General features: G+C 41.3%; 1 protein-coding gene across 4 annotated transcripts in view; it reads left to right on the forward strand.

The window, feature by feature from the left end:
- The window catches only part of IPO11 (importin 11), a 297,819-nt gene that overhangs the window by 18,759 nt on the left and 257,306 nt on the right, over positions 1-21,754 (forward strand). For all 4 annotated transcript variants that reach the window (XR_012158885.1, XM_073344033.1, XM_073344034.1 and 1 more), the window contains exons 4-5: positions 843-943; positions 17,004-17,076. Coding sequence is in view for 3 of the 4 variants with exons in the window: in XM_073344033.1 (XP_073200134.1) it covers positions 843-943; positions 17,004-17,076 (174 nt within the window). In the remaining variant the exon portion in view is untranslated. The remainder of the gene's footprint in view (positions 1-842; positions 944-17,003; positions 17,077-21,754) is intronic.

Genomic DNA, 21,754 nt, shown 5'->3' on the forward strand with positions numbered 1-21,754 from the left:
CTTGGGTGGGCGAGGGCTGGGATTGGTTGGACAAGGAGACTAGGTATTGTGCAACTGAACGGCAGGCAATTGAATTCTGTCTACAACTATTGTTTTGTGTTCCTGCAGGATTTAACCCACGGTCAGTTGTTAGCCAGCAATACAATAACCACCAAACCTGCAGATAGCTAGATACAGATATATATAAAACATACATACATACATACACACACACACACACACACACACACACACACACACACACACACACACACACACACACACACACACACACACACACACACAGATTTATACAAATGCCTCCATGTTCTTCACGCCAACAGTACATATTACTTTTCTCGATTCATTTGTTTAATTCCTCTAGTCAAAGCAAAAATACTTAGAGGGTGATGAATCAAAAATGCCCATTTTTTGTTGTTTAAATCAGTTGATCTATCTATGTTCTTATACTGCCTCCCTCACCATGCTCTGAGTATTGGATGGCAAGATAAGATAATCTGAGAAGGTTGTTGCATCCTCAGAGGCATCACTTAGAGGTCTAATCTTCAGGTTTGACTTATCTAGACTCCAAGGAATAAGAAAAATTCAAATCCAGCTAGCCTTAGCCTATTATTTTCCCATGATGTAACTAAATGGAGTTGAATCAATTTACTGTATTGAAGGTTCTTCTGGATGAGATCTTAGAACCACAGGTCTAATTTGCTGTGTATGTACATTAAAGATGACATGGGGAAAAATGTATCACTCATTATGATGATTGGAAGAAAGGGGAAGTCTTAACTTTGGGAGACTTGTGGACCAGACCAAGAAGTAAATAACATTTTAACTTTTTTTCTTTACAGAATATCTTTACAAATCATACTCTGGATGTAAATGTAAGGTGGTTAGCTGTGCTGTACTTTAAAAATGGAATTGACCGCTATTGGAGGCGTGTAGCACCACAGTAAGTTGTATGTTTCCTTTGTTTACATGTTAGAGTAGATTTTGTTACAGTTTCGCCACTGTTTAAAAATATATATATATATATAACTGATAGGAGGGAAGAAATGTGCCTGGAAGTTATAAATAAGACAACTGGAAAGGATGTGAAAAAGCCAAATAACTCATTAATGAACTAGTTTATTCATACTTTGGCACTTACAATTTGGTCTGTGTTGTGTTTCTTTTAAGGACTGTGTTACCCAGTCTAGTCATGTTTACTAGATTTTTGTGGTAGGCACTGAACAGTGGCTATCTGAAAGTCTTAGTAATGACAGTCATTTGAAAACATTAAAGGCTCTTTTGGATATTTTATGGTTACTCTTATACTCTATTTGTCTAGAACTTGTACTGTAGGTGTATGTGTCAGATTTACGATCGATGTAGGAAATTAGAGATCAGGGAGATGTCTCGAAATCTATGACCTACAGCCTTTCTGTTCCAATTTTGGGTCATTTTGATGATGTGGAAATTCACAATTAAGGTTCCACAAATAAACTTAAATTTCACCATTATTCTTGTCTACCAAACCATATACCTAAAATTTACCTGGGGTTGCTATCATAATATAATATGAAACCATGTATAACTATATATGTCTTACAGGATAGTTTCTTTTTAGGCGTAGATGTGAGTACAGATTTTTTTAGGACTCCCAGCACTATATCAGGAGTTAAATAAGGGAGGCATTTTGGGGTCCTGATCCAGTAGCTCTCCTATACAGTACAGTAATCTGTACAATAAGCTTCCAGGATTGTCACACACTATGTCACACTGAAGCCTACAATATCTGTTGAATAAGTGTGAAGTGAGGGAAACAGCTATGAGCGTGGTTGAGAGCTCTTTCTGTCCCGAATATCACCAGAGTTGATCATCACCAAGATGCATGGTCTGTTACTGTCCTGTTTTTAAGTTCTCAGCCATTTTGACTTTGAGTCTTGGACCACTGTGATGTCAGAGGTAACTCAACCAATCACCACCCTTACTCTACTCCTGATTTGCACATAGCAGTGTCATTGATTATAGGAGGGGGACTTCACAGATAGTGGATCACTTGGCCCAGCTGCCTCACCTGTGTGACAACATGGGCTTGTAGCTGCTAGTACTACTTCTACTACTAATAGTGGGATATTATAGTCACAATATAGTTTGAATAGTAGATAATGTAGGCTGGATTCTCAAGCTGATCTTTCTGGAATTGGCTGTTCTGAACCAGTTGGTGAAGATGTGGCAGCATTTTTGTATTTTCCTTGCTGTATCTAAGGTGACTAATAGGAATGCCTTTTGCACAGGGATTACATAAACTGTTCTTCTGGACAAGAATAGTGATGGACACTGTGACCATGTTCAAGATCATTTGTTGTTTGCATTGTGTTTAGAAATTTGAGAATGAAGAACGTTGCCCCACTGTGCTGTCCAAACATATACAGAGAGATAGTTTCCACCTCATAGAGATTACAAACAAGGTTAAGAGAAGATACAGCTGTTGGGGGGAGGGAGGCAAGTTTATGTAGCTGTGCAGCGTACAAAACCTTAAAAGTTCATAATACAACACCCAATGACTGTATAATTCAACTGCTAGGGTATTCTTAAATGCATATTCTTATCGGCCTGCAATGCTGACATCTTACATTTGGAATTGCCAATCTTTCAGGGCCAAATACCAGTTTGAGTGAGGAGGAAGGCGCATACCTTTGAGATTTCTTTTCACAGAGAGATAATGCTGCTTTGGTTTACACCAATGGTTCTTATTAAATAAGGAGCACTGCTCAACAAGTGGAAACCTACTGTGGCAAGAGGTTTATATTTATAGTATATTTCCATTTTTATGTGCCAGTCTTTATCTTAGTGGTAAAATCCATTGTCTTGTCCTGGGAAAAGTAAATTGGCTACAAGTTGAATTGTTTGCGTGTGACTCCATATTAAACTTGCTACTAGATTTCCATTATAAGCCCTATTTTGATCTCATTTCTAACTTCCTCTGGAAAATTTTACATATTTCAAGGGAGATTTTTTTTTTTTTTTTTTTTAGAAAACTCCCTATTAGTCAGGGAAGGTGTTTCAGAGATAAGTGTCTGAAACATACTATCTTAGGGTGTAAAAGTGGTTCAGTTTATTAACTTTAATTTTATGCTGTTCACCTTTCGTTTGAGAACCAGCCCCTTTGAATATTTCTGGACTGATCAAGTGGTTCATTTTGGATTGTTTGGTTCAAAGTTGATAGCATTCTAAAGTCTGTGAGCTCTATGCTAAATTTATGAAGGGTACAGTTCTTGCCATGAGGTGCTTTAAGAAGTCTACAAGGGTAGCTTTAAAAGAATCTTTTTATATAGCAAAAAGGATATCAAGATATGTTAATTAACACATCCGTCATCTAGGATGCAATCTTATTTACATATTTGTGGAGAATCAATAAGAAACACCAATTATTGCTCACCACAAATTATTTAAATAAATTAATAATCTTGGGTCTGTGCTTGGGCTTTGTGGGAACTCCCATAAATCTAAATTTCTATTCTATTGATTCTACCAGAGCTAGCTCCACGCTATTCCTGCTGAGGTAACTGGAACACTGAAAATAATCTTCACTTTTCTTACTTGCAACAAACTACTAAAACAGAAAAAGAATAAGAAGTTACATAACCATAATTTCTTTGCAGAGGAAGGCAGCTGAGTGGTATGCAATTAAAATACATATTGTCGCAGAGCATCAACTACAACACCAGTTTTCTAAAGATATTGTTCTTAAAGGGTTCTCAGACGAAAAAGCTCCAGGGATCTCTGCTGCGTGCTCTCAAAAAAATGTAACAGGTAGTAAGACTGACTAAGGCATGTTTGCTTTGTGAATAGATTAAGAATAACAATATTCTATATATTTGTATACACAACTATTTTTAATAGTGGCCTTTTGGAGGAAGTAACCATAATCATCTTGTGGTGTTGGAGGTGAAAAGAATGGGAGACCTGCTGGGGCCACAGGGAAGACAACAACCCCTATTTTATAGTTGAAGAGTTTTCTGGAAAATGAGAAGGTGACTCACTGAACTTTGTTAGGCCCCTCCATTCTTCCCCAGGTCTGGGAAAAAGGACTTGGGCATACCAAGAACTAATGTATGTTCACACCAGGGCTGACTATACATCTTTTCTTCCAGTTGCTGACCTAAGCAATACTAGTTCTAGCTGCTAGACTGTGTAATAGGCTTCCTCTAAAGCAGATTTAATTGTTTGTACAGCACCTGAATATGTTGCAAGCATAGTAGTCCAGCTGCTTAAGCTTGATAAGTATGTACTTACTTGTCTTTTTTGCAGCACTTCATATCCCCTATTCTAGGAGAGATTGTGATTTCTCCTTTTCCTTTTGTCTGGCATCTACTTACTTTGACAATGTTGTCTCTCTAGCAGTGTCATCACTTCTCTTCCTGACATAGGCACAGCATAGCATTTGGCCCTGTCAAGAACACAGAAGGTACCACCTGGCTTCTACTTGACATGGAGGTCTTACAGCTGACTCCTCATGGCTTCCTGTGGGCTGTTCAGCAGCCTAGAATTACTCCAGAGGGAATTCTGAGCCAAAAAATAAAAATTACATGCACAATATTTTAAAATTCTGCAAATTTTATTTGGCAATAAATAAATGTGGCTCCAGCATGGCAGTGGGGAGTACAGGCCACAGGATGAAATGAGGTGGGAGATCACCCTGAAGCCCCCACCTCCCCAGTACAGGGATTCGGCAGTGAGGCTGCATCTGACCCTGACACAGTGCAAGGGCTGGGGCCTGCTCCAGAAACAACCTGGGGCCCTGCCCCGCTTTGGCAGGTGCACCACGTGTAGGTGGGCAGGTTCAGCCCAGCAGGATCCAAGTGTGGAGGGGCTTAGTGTGGGGGATCCAGGTATGGGGAGAGAGGGTTCTGTGTGGGGCAGTCTGGGTGTGGGCAGCTTAGTGGGAGATCTAGATACACAGGGGCTCGTTGGGGGTTCTGGGTGCAGGGGCAATGGGACTCTGCAGGGGATCCAGGTGAAGGTGGTTGGGGCTCAGCGGGATGTGTGTGTGGGGAGATGGGGATCTGGGTGTATGGGGCTCGGTGTGGGGGTCTGGGTGTTGGAGGAGTGGGGCTTGATGGGTTGGGGGTCCAGGTGCAGCTGGTTGGGGCTCAGTGGGGTGGGGATCTGGGTGTGGGGGGCTCATAGGGGGTTCCAGGTGTAGGGGGGATAGGGCTTGTCAGGGTGAGGGGTCGATGGGCCTGCTTAATGGGAGAGCACTAGCTGCTGCCAGGGAATTCCCCTATCCCTTTTTCTTCCCCATTTTATCTCTCTCTGCCCCATTCCCCTCCCCTCACTCCCACATTCCCTGCCCCCTGCCCTATTCCACCACCCCTTCCTTCCCCACTGCCTTTTCCCCCCATCCCATCAGCCACCTTCCCTCATTTCCCCAGCCCCACCGCAGGCACTCACTGTTGCACAGAAAACAGGAAGGCTCCTACTACACAGAAGGGGATCACAACTGGCACTAGGACCCAGGAGGCAGTGTTCAGCTGCAGAGTCAGCACAGCTGAGATTCAGCCTCCTTCAGCTGAGCAGCTCTGCCCGTGCAGAAATGAGAGGGATGGTAGTGGCACATAACCCTGTGTGCCCCCCCCATGCCTCGCCTCTGTTTGGGTCCCCCGAACTGCACCCATGTTTTCTGCAGGGAAGCACAGAAATTCTGGTGGGGGTGGGGCGTTTTCTGAGGGCACGCAGTCCCACAGAATTCCCCCAGGAGTATCAACGTCCGTCCGTAGTGCTGAATGCTATGGCCACTTCTCCCTCCTGCTACAAAAAAACACCCATGTCAGGGGCTGAAAAAGAGCAGGGGTTATTGCCCAGGCTGCTATGGCCTCTTTACAGCTCCCTGTTTGTCGCTGGAATTGGGCAGGGGCTATAATCTCGCCAATTGTCTCTAGGATTCTATCTGTTACACATTCAACACCTCCTTAAGTTGGTGCTTTTCCTGCTCCTCGCTTTTTTCTCTGGGGGATGTTTTTAAAAGCTGTCTTCTTTTCTGAGCTTGTGTTCCTTTGCTGCATTGTTTTTCTTGCTGTTGTGGATTGCTTTTCACTTGGTTCTTGTATATTTGGTGCCCCTCAATTAGGTTATTGTGGTAGCAACTTGAATAATGCTCTCTTACACCAAATTTATGCTTGGATTTGTGAGTGCTCAGGATAATTTGTCTTTCATCCTGGATTTCTGGTTTAGAAATAGTAACAGTTTATTAAAATGGTTCCAAAGAGAAATGACAAAAGAAAATATTTGTTTGAATGTGAATGTCTGTTTTTCCTCTTTCCACACTTCATAACACAGCAAGAGCAAGTCCCCCTCTTCCTCTCCTCCAGCCAAAAGAAAAAAAGTGTTTAATTGTCCAAACCTTAATGAGTTCAGTACCTCTGATGCCAACTCCCTATCTTTCTGACTTCCAACTGAAGCAATTTAATAGTGTTGCCTGTCCTAGCTTTTCAGTCCATGAATTTTAGCACTGAAGTGAAGTTAATTTAGCAAATGGTACTACAGTCACTTTCTCTGTTAAATAATTATTTTCTCTGTTAAATAATTATATTACAACTTAAAATATTAAGGGAAGATCACAATCTCTCTCGGTTTTTGACTCTCCAGCAAGTCTTTTGCAGTGGGCTCAACATAATATGAATGGGCAATTCCCATCCAGCAGATGTCACTGTTGCATCACATGAGCTGCTTATCAATTCAGAAAAAAGTGTTCTGTAAACATGAGTTTCTTGTTTTTAAAGTGTCTTGAGACATTTTATTACATGCAATTATTAATGAGCATATTTTTGCTTTTTTTCTTCTCTTGTGCACTTGACAGTACTTAGAAAGATCAATACATTCAGGATAAACCTCAGATACGTAACTTGTGCACAAATCAATTTTTCAAGTGCTTTTCAGCACTTTGCCACATTTGCTTATCATAAGATATTTGTGTCTGAAAATTTTTCTCCTGAATAGTCCATCTTCTCCTACTTGATCCTGTAGTAGAACCCTAATTCTAAATCTTTCACGTTGTGGTTTTTATATGAAGGATGAGTTGGGTGTATATATTTAACAGATATGACTATTGTGGGATTGAGTGGAAAGAAAATTTGGCATATGGGATGAGTTCCTGTTAAATAACACACAAAATAAATGAAAACATATGCGGAAAATTAGCAATTCAGTTGTTTTTTTAATGCTTTCTGTTTTTCCCAAGAGTATCCTGTTGTAATAGTTACTTTTACAATCAAGATTAAATTTCTTAATTGTAAGCACAGTAGCTTACAAATATCAGAAAATGTCACTCAGAAGTATAGGCTTTTGTGATTGCCTATTTTTTAAGACGTACTTGATATGTCTAACTCAGTGGTCCTCAAACTTCATTGCACCGCAGCCCCTTCTGACAACAAAATTACTACATGACCCCGGGGAGGAGTAGGGGTGGGGCGGGGGAGAGAAGGGTGGAATGGAGCCCAAATACTGAACCCCGCCGTCCAGGGATGGGGTGGAGCTCAGGCTTCAGCTTCACCTCCAGGTCCCAGCAAGTCAAAAGCTGGCCCTTTTGACCTCATTAAAATGGAGTTGCCATCCGCTTTGGGGTCCTGACTCACAATTTGAGAACTGTTGGTCTAACAAAATAAAATTATGGTAATGTCTGGTTTTTTAAATGGAATCCGGATACTTCAGATCAATAATTGGAATTACTGTTTCCTGAACATATTTTCCACTTTTATAGAGCTATTCAAAAACGGTAGGGTAAAATTTTGAAAAGCATCCACGTCCCATTTCCAAAAAGATACATAAGCATCTAAGTCTCATTGAAAGTCAATTGGACTTAGGCTCCTAAGTGCTTAAATTCATTTTGAAAATGAGACTTAAAGCACTTTTGAAAATTTACCCATGTACTATAAATTTGTCTAAATTAATCTGGGGAGTAGGAGAGAGGAGAGTATATGTGATGTAGCTGGAAAGGAACGTCCCTGAAAACTAGGAAAATTGCTATAAATGTTTGATGTAAGACCACATCTCATTTTGTTCTGTATTGTATTGCCTTGGACCTTTAAGGCTTGTCTAGACTAGGCTAAAAGGTATATTTTTAAGATAACATATTTTAAAGAATAGTAGTATTTGCTGGGAGAACTGAATCCTAGAAGGGAATCAGTCTGGCTAGTGTCTGGTACGTTTTTCTCTGTTGCTTGAGAAAACTATGAAAAGGAATGTAGATTCTGGAACTGTCAGCAAACTCAGGAAGATAACACTGGTTCATTTAACATTTGTAAGTGTCTCTCTGCAGCCATAAAGGCTTCATAGAAATGATTTAGGTGAAAGCTTACATTCTGCTGAAAATTATCATTTAGGTCCTTTGCTAGAGATCTTTCCATGTGCCAACAGTTAATGTGTGAGGTTTTTTTTTCTTTCAGGCACTGTATAATCTGTAAATCCTGATAAAATGTTTTAAAAATTCCTTATTTTGAATGCACAGTATGCCATTGTCTAACAATTTTTTCATTCAGACGTCTCTAAAAAAGATATATAACTACAGTCGTATGGAATCTGGTATGTTACAGGAGTGAGAAATGGTTAAATTATATAGTAATAGATAGACGCAAATTGTTTAAGAAGTTACATTAAATAAATGTGAAAGGAAAGCTTAAAACTGTACTTGCATAAAAGTTGACTTCCCTAATCTGTTTTTCTAGTATGTTATTGCTATATATATCAAGAATTTTCACTCAAATGCTGCCTCTTCTAAAGGACCCTCAGTTTTCCAATATAGCAATATGTTTTCATGGCAGTAAACTGTGAAAGATGTTTCTGGACTTAGCAAAAACCTTCCTTATTATTGACCTAATGGTATAAGAAATCATTCTAAAAGTGCCACATTCGGAATGAAAAATTTGGGCTATGATATACTGTCAGCATTTGGACATCAGCAAAAGTCCAAAATAAGTGGCTACTAGAGTTCTCTCTTCACCATAACCCTCAAGGCAGCTTCCCCTGGTGCCCAGCGGAAAATGGGGAGGTGTGAAGCCCCAGGCACCTTACGGTGGCTTCTGCGCTCCCAGCAGGGAACGGGGAGCGGAGGTGGGAGGGCGGCCTGCCGAGATCCTGCCGGCAGCCTGTAGGGCAGCCGGGCTCCCAGCAGGGAGCTGCCAGTGGAGCTGAGAAACCGGGCTCTCATCTCTCCACACTGGCCCTCATAGGTCTGTGGAAGTGCTCCACTGACCCATGGAGGGTAGTGTGGACATGTACCACCACAGTAATTACTGTGGTGGCTGTAAGTCAACCTAATATAGGTCGACTTACATTTCTAGTGTAGACGTACCCTCAGCCATTCCCGCATCTTCCTTCTAGGATTTTCTTAAATCGTTCCTTCAGTTTTGGGAATTATTCTATGATAAAACTGAATTTTTATGAAAAATATTTTCATTTTCAGTTCAGTAGTTGTTGGATGACAAATGTTGTTTGTTGAACTGCAGTTACCAAGATCTATTATGTGATTCAAAAGACTACTCCTGAGGGAATTCTGTATCAAAAAAATTAAAATTTTGGTACAAAAAGAATAAAAATTCTGCACACAATACTTTAAAAAATCTGCATATTTTATTTGTCAATAAATAAATGTGGAGGCTCCAGGATGGCAGAGCGGAGCACAGGCTGCTGGCTGCACAGAGGTGGGAGCCCACCCTGCAGTCCTCCCTTACACCCCAGGACATGGGCTGGCGGTGAGGCTCCATATGACCCTGATACAGCACAAGTGCCTGGCCTGCCCCAGAAATACCCTGGGGCCTGCCCCTCTGTGCCAGATGCACCAAGATATCAATTGAGAGGGCCAGAGTCTCATACGTACGCCCAACGCTGGCCCCCAATCCAGGTGTGGGGGCAAGCAGGCTCAGCGCAGCAGGATCCAAATGTGGAGGGGTTTAGTGTGTGGAGTGAAAAGGTTCTGTGTGGGGCAATCTGGATGCGGGCAGCTTGGGAAGGGATGTGTGGGGGATCTGGATGCACAGGGGCTTGTATGGGGGTTCTGGGGGAATAGGACTCTGGGAGAAGTCCAGGTGAAGGTGATTGGAGCTCAGCGGGGTGTGGGGGGATTTGAGTGTGGGGCGAATAGGGCTTGGTGGCTGGGTCTGGGTGCTGGGGGAGTGGGGCTTGGTGGGGTGGGGGTGTGGGTGCAGCTGGTTGGGGCTCAGTGGGATGGGGGGGTTGGGTTGGGTAAGGGGGGCTCATCTGGGTGGTCCAGGTGGGGGTTGGTCTGGGTGCAGGGGTGGAGATCCAGATGCAGGGTTGGTGGAGCTTGGCGGGGAGGAGGGCGCGGTCTGGATGCAGAGAGGCTCTGGATGCATGGGGTGAGGCTCATCGGGGTGGGAGTTTGGGTGCAGGGGGATCTGAGCATGAGGGGGGGTCCAGATGCATAGGGGTTGGATGTATGGAGCAGCTCCCTGTACAGTGACTCCTCCCCCTGTAGCTGAGGCATGATGCGGGCAGGAAGCGGGGAATTGGGGGAGTGCACAGGCAGGGAGATTTCTGGGTGTGGGTCTGACCTGGCATTGACCCTGACACTCCTTACAGGGGAAGAGGGAATTCCATTCTCCCTGTCCCCTGCCCAGCTGGGACTAGCAGCTGAGCCTGCCATTGGCTGTGGCATCACCAGCCTTACCCCCTGTGGTGATTTAACTCTCTGCTGGCTGCTTCAGGCGCCCGAAACAATGTACCGGCAGTGCTGGGGAGGGGCACGTGACCTCTCTTGCGGCTTCCTTTTACTTCCCCGTTAGAAGTCATTTTTCTGCAGGGAAGCAAAGAAATCTTTGGGGGACATGTATCCTGCATGTGTGCAGTGGCACAGAATTCCTACAGGAGTAGAAGGCTGTGGAATCAATGTTTGAGTTCATACCTTATGCTAACTTTCATGGGCAAGAGCTGGAAATTTGGTAGAGGCATGAGACTTAAACGCTGGAAATCACTCGGCATGTTCTTCAGCAGTTCTCTAGTTCACGGGTTCTCAAACTGGGGATCCCTTAGGGGGTTGCGAGCTGTCAGCCTTCACCCCAAACCCCGCTTTGTCTCCAGCATTCATAATGGTGTTAAATATCTAAAAAAGTGGTTTTAATTTATAAGGGAGGGTCGCACTCAGAGGTTTGCTATGTGAAAGGGGTCACCAGTACAAAAGTTTGAGAACCATGGCTCTAGTTGGTGCCTATGCTGATTCTGGAGAGAAGTGTTCAGTTTTTGGCTGGGAGAGGGAGACTCAACATGTTGGTGATGGGTGGGAAATGTAACGGGTTCAAATGTGAGAGTTTGTGGGAGATCGTGTAGGTGATGTAATGCCTTAGAACAAGACAGAAGTATCCTTAAGGACAAAATGTCAGAATGTTTCAAATGTTGAATTTCTAATTTTTGATTAGCTATATATTTATCATACTTGGAGTGGTAGTGATATGTGTATTAAAGTTGCATAACCCTTCCCATTGTAATCCTTTGTTTTCAGTTGGTTCTTACTTTTGTTGGTTGTATATTAATTAAATTGAAATTACTTCAGAATTCCCAGTTAACACTCTGTGGTTTGACAAGTTCTCGTCCCATGATAAGGCCTGGACTTAAGAGTTACTATTAATTTGGGAACCCTGACATGCATGAGAGAAATGCTCATCCTTTTGAATTTGCAATGGCTTTATTAACACAATTAGTAAAAGCACAAGTGCTCCAAGCCAAACAAGTAGGTAAACAGTATAGAATTGTCCTTATATCAGTATCAGGACAATGGTTTACTCACATCATCCTTGTGAAGACCTAGGACAGGACCTTCCTGGACCACCACTTGTCTCACCAGTTCTATCTCTAGAGACAAGGTGTGTGAGGTAATATATTTTATTGGACCAACTGCTGTTGGTGAAAGAGACGTGTTTTTGAGCTTTTGGAGTTTTCAAGCCCCAGGACTTGAAGTAATACAATTTCATGAGAATATCAACTCTCATTTTTAAAAGAGAATGTTTCTAGCCTCATGGATGCAGAGAAAAGCTGATAAATGTGAGTCCTAAAGGTTCAAAAATTGGAAAGCAAGTAAGACAGTTATTATTTTTTAAAATCTCATGATTTTTAAGCCAGTCTGACTTTTTTGGGACATGACTCATGATTTTTTTAAAACTAGAGGTTGTCAATACTGCTTTGTACATGTGCAGTAGAATGTTTACAGATTTTTATTCTTAATTTTCATGTGACACTTGCACTGTGCGTACTCCTAGGGCAGGCAAGGGCAAACTACCGCCTGCGGGCCGGATCCAGCCTGTCAGGGCTTTCAATCCAGCTCACGGGATTGCCAGCCCCATGGCTCAACGGGGCTAAGGGGGGCTCCCTGCCTGCCCTGGCCTTGTGCCGCTCCCGGAAGCGGCTGGCACCACGTCCTTGCAGCTCTTAGGGGTGGGGGGGTGGGGCAGAGGGCTCTGTGCTCTGCTTTTGCCTACAGGCACTCTCCCCCGCAGTTCCCATTGGCTGGCAATGGGGAATCGCAGCCAATGGGAGTTTTGGGGGTGGTACCCGCAGGTGAGGGCAGCTTGCGGCAGAGCTGCCTGCCCCATCCCAGCCCCAGGAACCACTGCTGGACATGGTGGCCACTTTTGGGAGTGGTGCAGGGCCAGGGCAGGTAGGGAGCCTACCACTCCGGAGCCACTTGAGGTAAGTGGTGCTGGGCTGGAGCCTGCACTCCAACCCCCTGCCCTGAGACCCCTGCCGCACCCCTCCTCTATCCCAACCCCCTGGCATGAGCCCCCTCCTGCACTCCAACCCCTTGCCCTGAGCCCCTTCCTGCACACTGCACCCCCTCCCACACCCCGTACTCCCTCCTGCAGCCCTGCCCCAGCCCTACGTTCATGGCCCTGCATAAAATTTCCCCACCCAGAAAGTTTGCCTACTTCTGTCCTAGGCCCTGCTAAGTCTCTTGCATTCTTCTGAAGCAGCCACACCCATAAACCTCCAGATGAGACAGATCTGCTGCAATGGCTTTCTCCTGTACCGTGGAAAAATGGTTTGTGATCATATAGTATAAAGACTTTACTTGAATAAAGCTAAATGTCCGATGAGTCAGAATTAAAGTTGAACAATCAACCTAAATTGTAACATTTTCTAATTCTGAGTGCTTGATTTTGTAATTTTAACACTCTTTTAATGTGTACACTTTTATAATGTGCATGCGCGCACTCACATACAGTTGTGGAAGTGCTGTTCCAAAGTTAGATTAATTGATCTTTGCACTTAAAACCAGGATAAAACTGTTGTTTTAAATAAAGAATACAGCATATCTTCCCCAAAATTATAGCTCTTACACTTGTGTGGAATGAATTTTCTGAGAATTTAGGGGTAAATTGGTTTGAGTTAATTGAAAAATATGTCCTTAAAGAAATTTAGCACCTAGTGTCCGACTACTTTCTTGTCCCAAATTATATTAATAATGTAATTATTACAAATTTCCCACTGTAGTGGAGTGGCAGTTCTGCTATAGTTAATATTAGAAAAGTTATCCAGTAAGCAACTCTTAAGTATTCTAAAATTTGCTTGGTTACTTGGATTGTCTTGGCATTTGGTGTGCATCAGGAGGTATGGAATAAGATGTGTAATTCAAATTTGGGATCATCTGGCAAAGCAGTTCATGAGATAGAGCCCTCTTGAAAAAAACCTGTGTTTTCTTAAGGTTGACAGATTCTAATAGTGTTTTCTTTTGTGCATACGTGGGAGTCCAACCGTGGCTTTGATCCAACCCCAAAGTATCTCAGTCACTCCACATTTAGCTCAGGTAGTGCATGGCACCCACTATCCCTTTTTATTTCATTGGTTTTCAGAAGCTTGAGTTTTGCTGAACTCAGCATTCTGAAACATCACGAGATAGCACTGAACAAGCTTCACTCTGAGTTAACAAAGTACTTTGTCAGTGAATATAATGAAAACTCATTGAAATCTCATACATTGTCTGTCTGAAGAATTTTTTTTTACTATTAATGGTCTTTTTTGCCATTAATATTCATAAATCAAAGTTTTACATTCAAAAGAGGGTAACCAATAAAGTTATAGTATAGAAGAATTGCCTTTGATTGTTGGCCTTTTTAAGAAGGCCTTTTTAAGAAGGTCTTTTCTCTCCTATTGTTTCTCAGTAGGACTTAGGGTATGTCTATACTGTGGTAGAAGACTTCTGGCACAGCTATGACTGGCCCATGTCAGCTGACTTGGGCCTTCAGATTGTATCCGTGTCTTTGCATAGCGGGTATCCATTTTCCCAGAAAGCAACTTGGTTCATTCTCGTTGAGAACAAATGGGAGATTAGAGGCCATTCTTGAGTTTCTCTGAAGGAAGGTTTATGCTCCTGCCTCTGCTGACAGATACATTTTCAGTTGTGATAAGCAATGGCACAAATGACTCAATCCTAAAATTTTATTTTCTAAAGCTACTGTTGGCACTGGATCTGTTCAATATCGAAAGTGAGAGAGAGGGGGAACATGCATGCAGATGAATGCAGGGAGAGAGGCAGGGAGAAATTAAGGTCTCTCCATGTTCACAAGTGAATATAGGGAGGTACAAAAACGGGGACAGGGAAAACTGGGATTTGCTGCTGTGGCAAAACAAAGCAGCTCTGAACTCAGTTGAATTGGTCTGTGTGTTTTGCACAACCTAGAGTGGGATAAATTATTGTGAATCTGGTCATACAAGTTAAAATGATCTAATGTTGATACTTCATATTGTCATTATAATTAGAACTATCACATTATAACATTCTCTTGGAGATTCTTCTTTTAGTGTTCATGTATGTAGCTTTTAATTACGGAAAAACAAGGAAATTCCCAGACAAAGCAATGCTAAAATGGAATTAAAATTGATAGCGCATCTCAATTTAGGATAAAAATAAACATTACTGGGATATTGTAATTATCCCCAAATCAAGTATTAAGCTAGGGAAATTCAGAGTTAAGATTTAATTTTTAAGAAATCCAAACATGTTAAGTTATAAACATTTACTGTTATGTAATCCAAACAACTTTAATGTTGCCCTGTAGTGACGATATGAAAGGAAAACAAGAAAATGCATGTTTAAAAATCAGTAGAATGACTTAATTATAATCATGTTTTTTGCATTGTGTCAATATCACTTAATCTTTTTGCAGCTTAATTTAACCTTATGTGAAAATAATACAATATCTAATAACCTCATAGGTGTTTTGAGGCTTAATTGTTTGAAACATACTTTAAAATACTTTGGTGAAAAGTACAGTGCTGTATAAAGATAAAGTAAAAAGTATTATTTACTTGCGTTAAGTCCCTCACTGTTCATCCCTCCTTTTTGTACATCAGCTTACAGTTCTATACATAATATTTCATACACAGTGTCAGTTTGATCCTGTTTTCTATATTTGTCTTACACTCACAAATAACTTGCAAAAGGATATATGTGTTGGGTTTGAGTCTGTTAATAATGGATTGCAACCAAGATAAATCTGTCATAAGTCTGTGTGTATTACCTATTTACACACAACCGCTTGTAAAGTGATTTATATACCCTGCTGGAAGTCAATAAAAAGTTGATGACAAAAGGTCTCATAAGTTCATGTATTCGTCCATCTTTGTGTCCTCCTATTGTCTCTCCACTTTCTCAAATGTCAATGACCTGAATAATAATCTTTTTATACTTAACCAGGCTGAAGTTTTTTTAGTAGCAAGAAAACTATATGCATGAAAATATTCTTCATCCAGTCAGATGTATTAAACTCAAATGGAAATGGTCTTTTCAGGGTGAATTGATTTAAATCAGAGCAATTTAAATCACTGATTTTAATCTTGATTTAAATCAGGATACAGGAAACCTTGATTTAAGTAATTTTAATCATATTTTGCATTTGTACTTTTTTAGTTATTTTCCCACAGAAAGGTTTTTTCTTTGGTTGGTAACCATTAAAATGTTAATTTGCAACTAAATACAGCCTTTACACTAAATTTGGTTCTCCTTTCTTATAAGCCAGAGGATATGCTCTGTCTACACTAATTAAGCAGTTATATAGCTTAATTTACATATATTTAGATTATTAATTTTTACAGTATGTTAGAAAATGTTGAATGACATTACTTGTGATTTGTGACTTGTGATTTGTGTTATGCTCTATTTGGATGGAAATTGGAATTCAATTAAACATGCACAAAACCAGCATTTTTTAAAAAAAATTAATTAAATAAAATTACCTTAAATGTGGTAGATACATAAGAAAAAAAATTATTAAAACACGTTTTGCATTTAAGATTGATTTATTAATCAAAGGATGTATTATCCTTAGTTAGTGAACTGAAGTGGTTGTTTCAGGTCGTCATGTCCTGGAAGATTTTAGAACTAGTAGATCTCATGTTCTCACACCTACTTTTGATTCAGATTGGAAGAAAAAACAAGCTTTCATGCTTTTCCAGTTCCTAATTGGTTTCTTAACTTTGAATAAACTAGTCATTGAGCTGAACTAGTTGAATAAACTAAAATGAAGAAAATATTCTCACTGCACCTGCAGAAGAGGCTACTGCTGTCAAAAGCTGGTTTAGCATGCTCATCATGTTATGGTTCCAGGTGCTTAACCAGTGACTTCCAGCCGTTCAGTGATCTGACTTTCTTTAAAACTTGGCAGCAAACGTATACTGCTTAATATTATATTTTGTTTAATTTTAAAAGATTTCAATAGATTATAAGTATATGTCTCACAATAGGTTGTCAATTTCAAATTTAATTTTAAATAGGTTATTTTTAAAAAATAAACTTGTATCTAATGTAAGTAGTAAAAACAATTTAAATTAAAAATGTTCAATTTAAATTAACAAATCTAATATTTTGATTTTTCAAAAAATCATTGATTTTTATCCATCCTGGGTCTTCAAATTTTTTACTGATACTACGTATAAAAATAACTCTCTATAAATATGCCTTAAAAGTTGGGGGGGATTTATAGTTTGAAAATATAACATGTTAATTAAACATCTTATTATAACAGTGCTCTTTCGGAAGAGGAGAAATCTACATTGCGTGCTGGGCTCATCACCAATTTCAATGAACCAGTGAATCAGGTTAGTAATGAAATTAATGATGATTAGTTATTCTCTTAACAAGTGCTCTTATTGGGATGTAACTTTTTTTTTTAATGAAAGTTTAAAAATGAGATGTGACAGAATTTCCAATTTTCATGTTTCCTTTCAGATAGTATTTCATGTTAATGTGGGATATAAGATTTTATCACAGAATAAAGCTTTTCTTAAGTATCAAGTTTTTCTTAATTTGAATGGATTACCATAATTACACCCTTTTATATTTCAGAATTAAATTTGTATCTTCTTGTGTTTTAAAATAACTAATTTTTGCACTTCTGGGTTTGTCTGAGGCAGACTAAAGACTCATTCTTTGAGTGCTGCTCCCTAAGTTTATTCCACTGTGAAGGCAGTGTCTGTTGGTCCGTACATGTACCCTCTCTCTCCTTATGCCTCTAATCACGGAGATAAAGGGCAGAGCGGACTGTCTACCTCTCCAATTCCTTCATCCTGCTGCTCGGTCTGGGTTGGAAACTCCAGCATTCAGAGCTGCATCTTCCTTTATTGTTCAATCATATGTATATATTTTGTAAATAGTTGAGAATTTTACTTGATAGTTTTTAGTTATGTTTATAGTTAGATTCTTCATCCCTTCCACCAGTACCCCTTTGCGGGTGCTGAACTATGTCCAGGACTCTGGGCTTCAAAATCTGTGCTTCTTGCCAACACTTCTTCTCAATCAGTTATGACCATCAGTGCTGCCAGTACAGCCTCGGGGAAGCTCACATTGCGGCAAGGTGCAGTATATTGCTGCTCCTTCCCCAGGGGGGTGGGAATTTCGTCTTAAGAACTGCTTAATGGAACAAGCAGTTGGACTCAGATTGGAGGATCCCCCTCCAGTACATCAGCCTGACTCAGCAATGAGTATACATCCTGTTGTGAGGTCTGACTTACGAGCCAGGGAATCTACTCCCACAGATCCCACATTGGGGTCTTGTCGGGAGGGCAGGAGCATTCTCATAAAAACAAGAGCAAATTCTCCTCCAAAATCTCTTCAAAATTGGATACAACTCTGCATAAGTCAAATAAGTTTTCCCACTCATCCCATGAGGACTTAGAAAATCCTAAGTCTCAGGATCATGACAAGGGAGCCCCCAAATACAGGGCTCCTTTGCTACCAGACCACGCTCCAGTGACAGTGCTCTGGTACCAACTTAAGCCTAAACCCCGATAAACAATGGCACTGACAAAAGCCAAACACAGGGAGCCTCAACCACCAGCAGCATTGGCTCTGCCTTACTTAACTGTGGCACAAACTGTAGCTGCGCTAGCGCTGTCATTCTGGGCAGGCCAGGACCCTTTGTGCTCCAGGGAGAGCAGAGTTTTACTCTACCCCAACAACATTTTTGCTTTCCCGGATCCCCAGTCTTCATCACAATCCTGCCCTTACCTCAAAATGGAGGTCTGGATTCCGCCAAGAGATGCAGCTTGTGGGAGGTGTCTGTTTCCCATTCCGTCATCCAACCATGGTTTCCCTCCAGTGGAGAGAACTGCTGATAGATCCAGAATAAGTGTTTTCTTTCTCAGGAGTCTCTGAACCACCCAAAGAACCAATGTCTCCTCTACTGAGGCATGCTTTCCCAGATAGGGGACCTGGATCATTCTGCAACCAACACCCACCTCAGCATCTGCCTTGAAGCCGTTGGTCCCCATGCCCTGGGGACCTTCCCAACCACTCTTTGACCCAGCTTAGTGCCCTTAATGGAGACTGTGGGACCTGTACCACCTTGCAGAGTTGACACAATCCATTAGGGGGTCAGTCCACTCCTCCTTTGTGAGAGGACAGCAAGAGAGTCCTCCTGACCCGATGGAAAGGGATGATTATGAGCTGGATCTGGCAGTTTTGCCCATAACATCAAGACTGTTCTCAGGATCTCTGGATGAAGCAGTCACTCCAATGACTGCATCTCCATCCCCACAATGACTATAAGCAGTTCGAGGAACTATTACTTAGGGTTGCGGAGGAGCTACAGATCCTCCAATCCTTCAGATCCAGCCAAATTGCGTTTCTTGTTAATGTAACCATTTTGGAACTAACTAGAACACTCTGACGTATCCCAGTCACTTGCATCCATACCCCTAAGAGGAAAGAAAAACACTGTTTTGTCCCATCCAGAGGGGCAGAATTTCTCTTTTCTCATTCTAATTCTAACTCTTTGGTCATCCAGGCTGCCACAGAAACATCTATACAGCAACACTCTAGATCTACTCTGGTCAATAAGGAGGGTGTATGCCTTGATTTATTGGGAAGGAAGGTCTTCACTTCTACTAGCCTCCAGTTCAGAATAGCCAATTGCCAAGTACTGTTGGCTAAGTATGATTACTTGAACTATTGCAAATTCACACTCTTTGTCGACAATCTTCCGCAACAATATAGAGCTCAATTTCAAGCTCTCATTGAGGCAGGCAGGTTGGTTGCCAGAACCACTCTTCAATCAGAGGTAGATGCACAGCAGATACATCTTGTAATGTGACGTGAATCATGGCTTCATGCTTTGGGGTTTCCCAGGGAGGTCCAGAATATCACAGAGGACCTGCCATTTGAAGAAACTCATCTTTTTAACCAAAAGACAGATGAATCCTTACACTCTCTAAAGGACCATCATCTGCTCCCTGGGATATGTACCCCTGCCCCAAAGAGAAAATGCCACAGCCAGTCATAGAAGCTTAGACCAATAGCTCAACCTTATGTGCCACTCCATAAGAGGCAAAGCTTTCAGAAGTTCTGTTTCCATGCACCTTCTGTGGAAATATAATCATCCCAGTTCCAGCTCCCATCTAAACAATATTTTTGATTGGTGTTCAAGAGCTGCAAACCAGTGACGTCAACACCTACCAATTCCCATACACCCTTTGGGGATCATCTAGCACTATTTTTCCATCTCTGGAATGCAATAACAACAAAAAAATAGGCTTGTGATCAAATTTACCTCCCTGCCCCTCCAAAACCCCCGTCCTCACTCCTTTTCAGGGGCCATTTTCATGAGGAGATTCTCATACAAGAAGTAGAATCCCTCTTACGACAAGGAACAAGAGTGGGTGTAACTCTTCAGTACCAAGGGAAGGGTTTTTGCTCATCATACTTCCTAGTTCCCAAAATGAAGAGTAGCTGGAGAACCCTCCTCAATCTCCACCATCTCAGGTGCTTTATTTGCAAACTGAAATTTTGCATGGTCACACTGGCACCTATGTGTATTTTTATTCATTTAAACTACTTGAGCATTTTTTCCATTTTTGAGCATTTCAATTTGTGAAATAGCTAGGGCTTCAAAAAAGATGCCTTTAAAAAGGATTAAAACCTTTTTGTCTTTTGCAGTAGTATGAAGTTTCTTTTGTATCTTAATTCACAGGCACCTTTCTCTGTAGTACCTAAGTGCCCGTAATCTGGTTCACTGTCTACCTGGTGTATTTATCATGGACAACTGTACAGCTTGATGGGTTGGGTTCTTGGTGAACAGTATTCATTGTTGTTTTCTGACAGCAGGTCTGTAACATGAACACTACAGTCGTGCATAATGTTGCTCATAAGGTTGGGCAATGAAGACTCAGACAAATTAAATTATATAGACAAATCCAGACAAATTATAGAAAAAGGTGTGTGTGTGTGTGTGTGTGCAGATTAAATAAGTAGGATATTACTATCTGGTAAGTAGTAGAGCTTCTGATTTTTGGAAATCCACAAGATATATGGATGCAGCCCTGCACCCCAGGAATAAATCAACCATATGGAGGGTACAAAGAATCAAAGTGCTTCTGTAGATATCAGTCGGCTGATTCTGATGCTTACAAAACCAGCCCTCATTAATACTTTTTTTTTAGGCCATCCTGCAGATCTACCTAAGCTGCTGACAGCCTTTCCGTTCCTGTTAGCCCTTTGTGCTGCTGTTGGGAAGGAAGAGAAAACAGGATCTGAATTTCACCAGTAACTCTACCTCCTTCTACTGCCAATGACATAATAAAAAAACTGGCAGGAAGGGGTGTTGCATGGGAAATTGGAGATATCAAAACTTAGGTCGGACAATTAAAGAAGCAATGAAACAAGTTATATGTTTTTACCCTTGCAAACTCCCTCTGTCCCCATAGCTTGCTTTGTCTCTCTTTGGCTGGTTGGAGCATATCTTTTGACCCTCCTGACTGGAAGATGTCTTTTTGGATGGAGCAAGGGGCCAATACTGGTTTTTGAACCTGGGCAACTCTTCGTACTGCAAGCTGCCTCAGGTTCTGATTTAGCAAAGCACTTACGGATGAGTTTAACCACAAGTAGTTCTAGTGACTTACACAAACACACACCATCCTCTTTAGTTTTAATTTGTACAGATTTCAGAGTAACAGCCGTGTTAGTCTGTATTCGCAGAAAGAAAAGGAGTACTTGTGGCACCTTAGAGACTAACCAATTTATTTGAGCATAAGCTTTTGTGAGCTACAGCTCACTTCACAGTATGCATCCGATGAAGTGAGCTGTAGCTCACGAAAGCTTATGCTCAAATAAATTGGTTAGTCTCTAAGGTGCCACAAGTACTCCTTTTCTTTTTGCGAATTTGTACAGACTGGCTGCTGCTGGAAAAGGGTGATGAGCCTGCTCATGAATCCAACCCATAAAACCCCCCCAAAACATAGTCATCCATGGCAAATCTCAGGGGGAAATAGGACAAGTTACTGC

The sequence above is a fragment of the Lepidochelys kempii genome, chromosome 5 (genome assembly GCF_965140265.1).
Source record: "Lepidochelys kempii isolate rLepKem1 chromosome 5, rLepKem1.hap2, whole genome shotgun sequence".
NCBI lineage: Eukaryota > Metazoa > Chordata > Testudines > Cheloniidae > Lepidochelys > Lepidochelys kempii.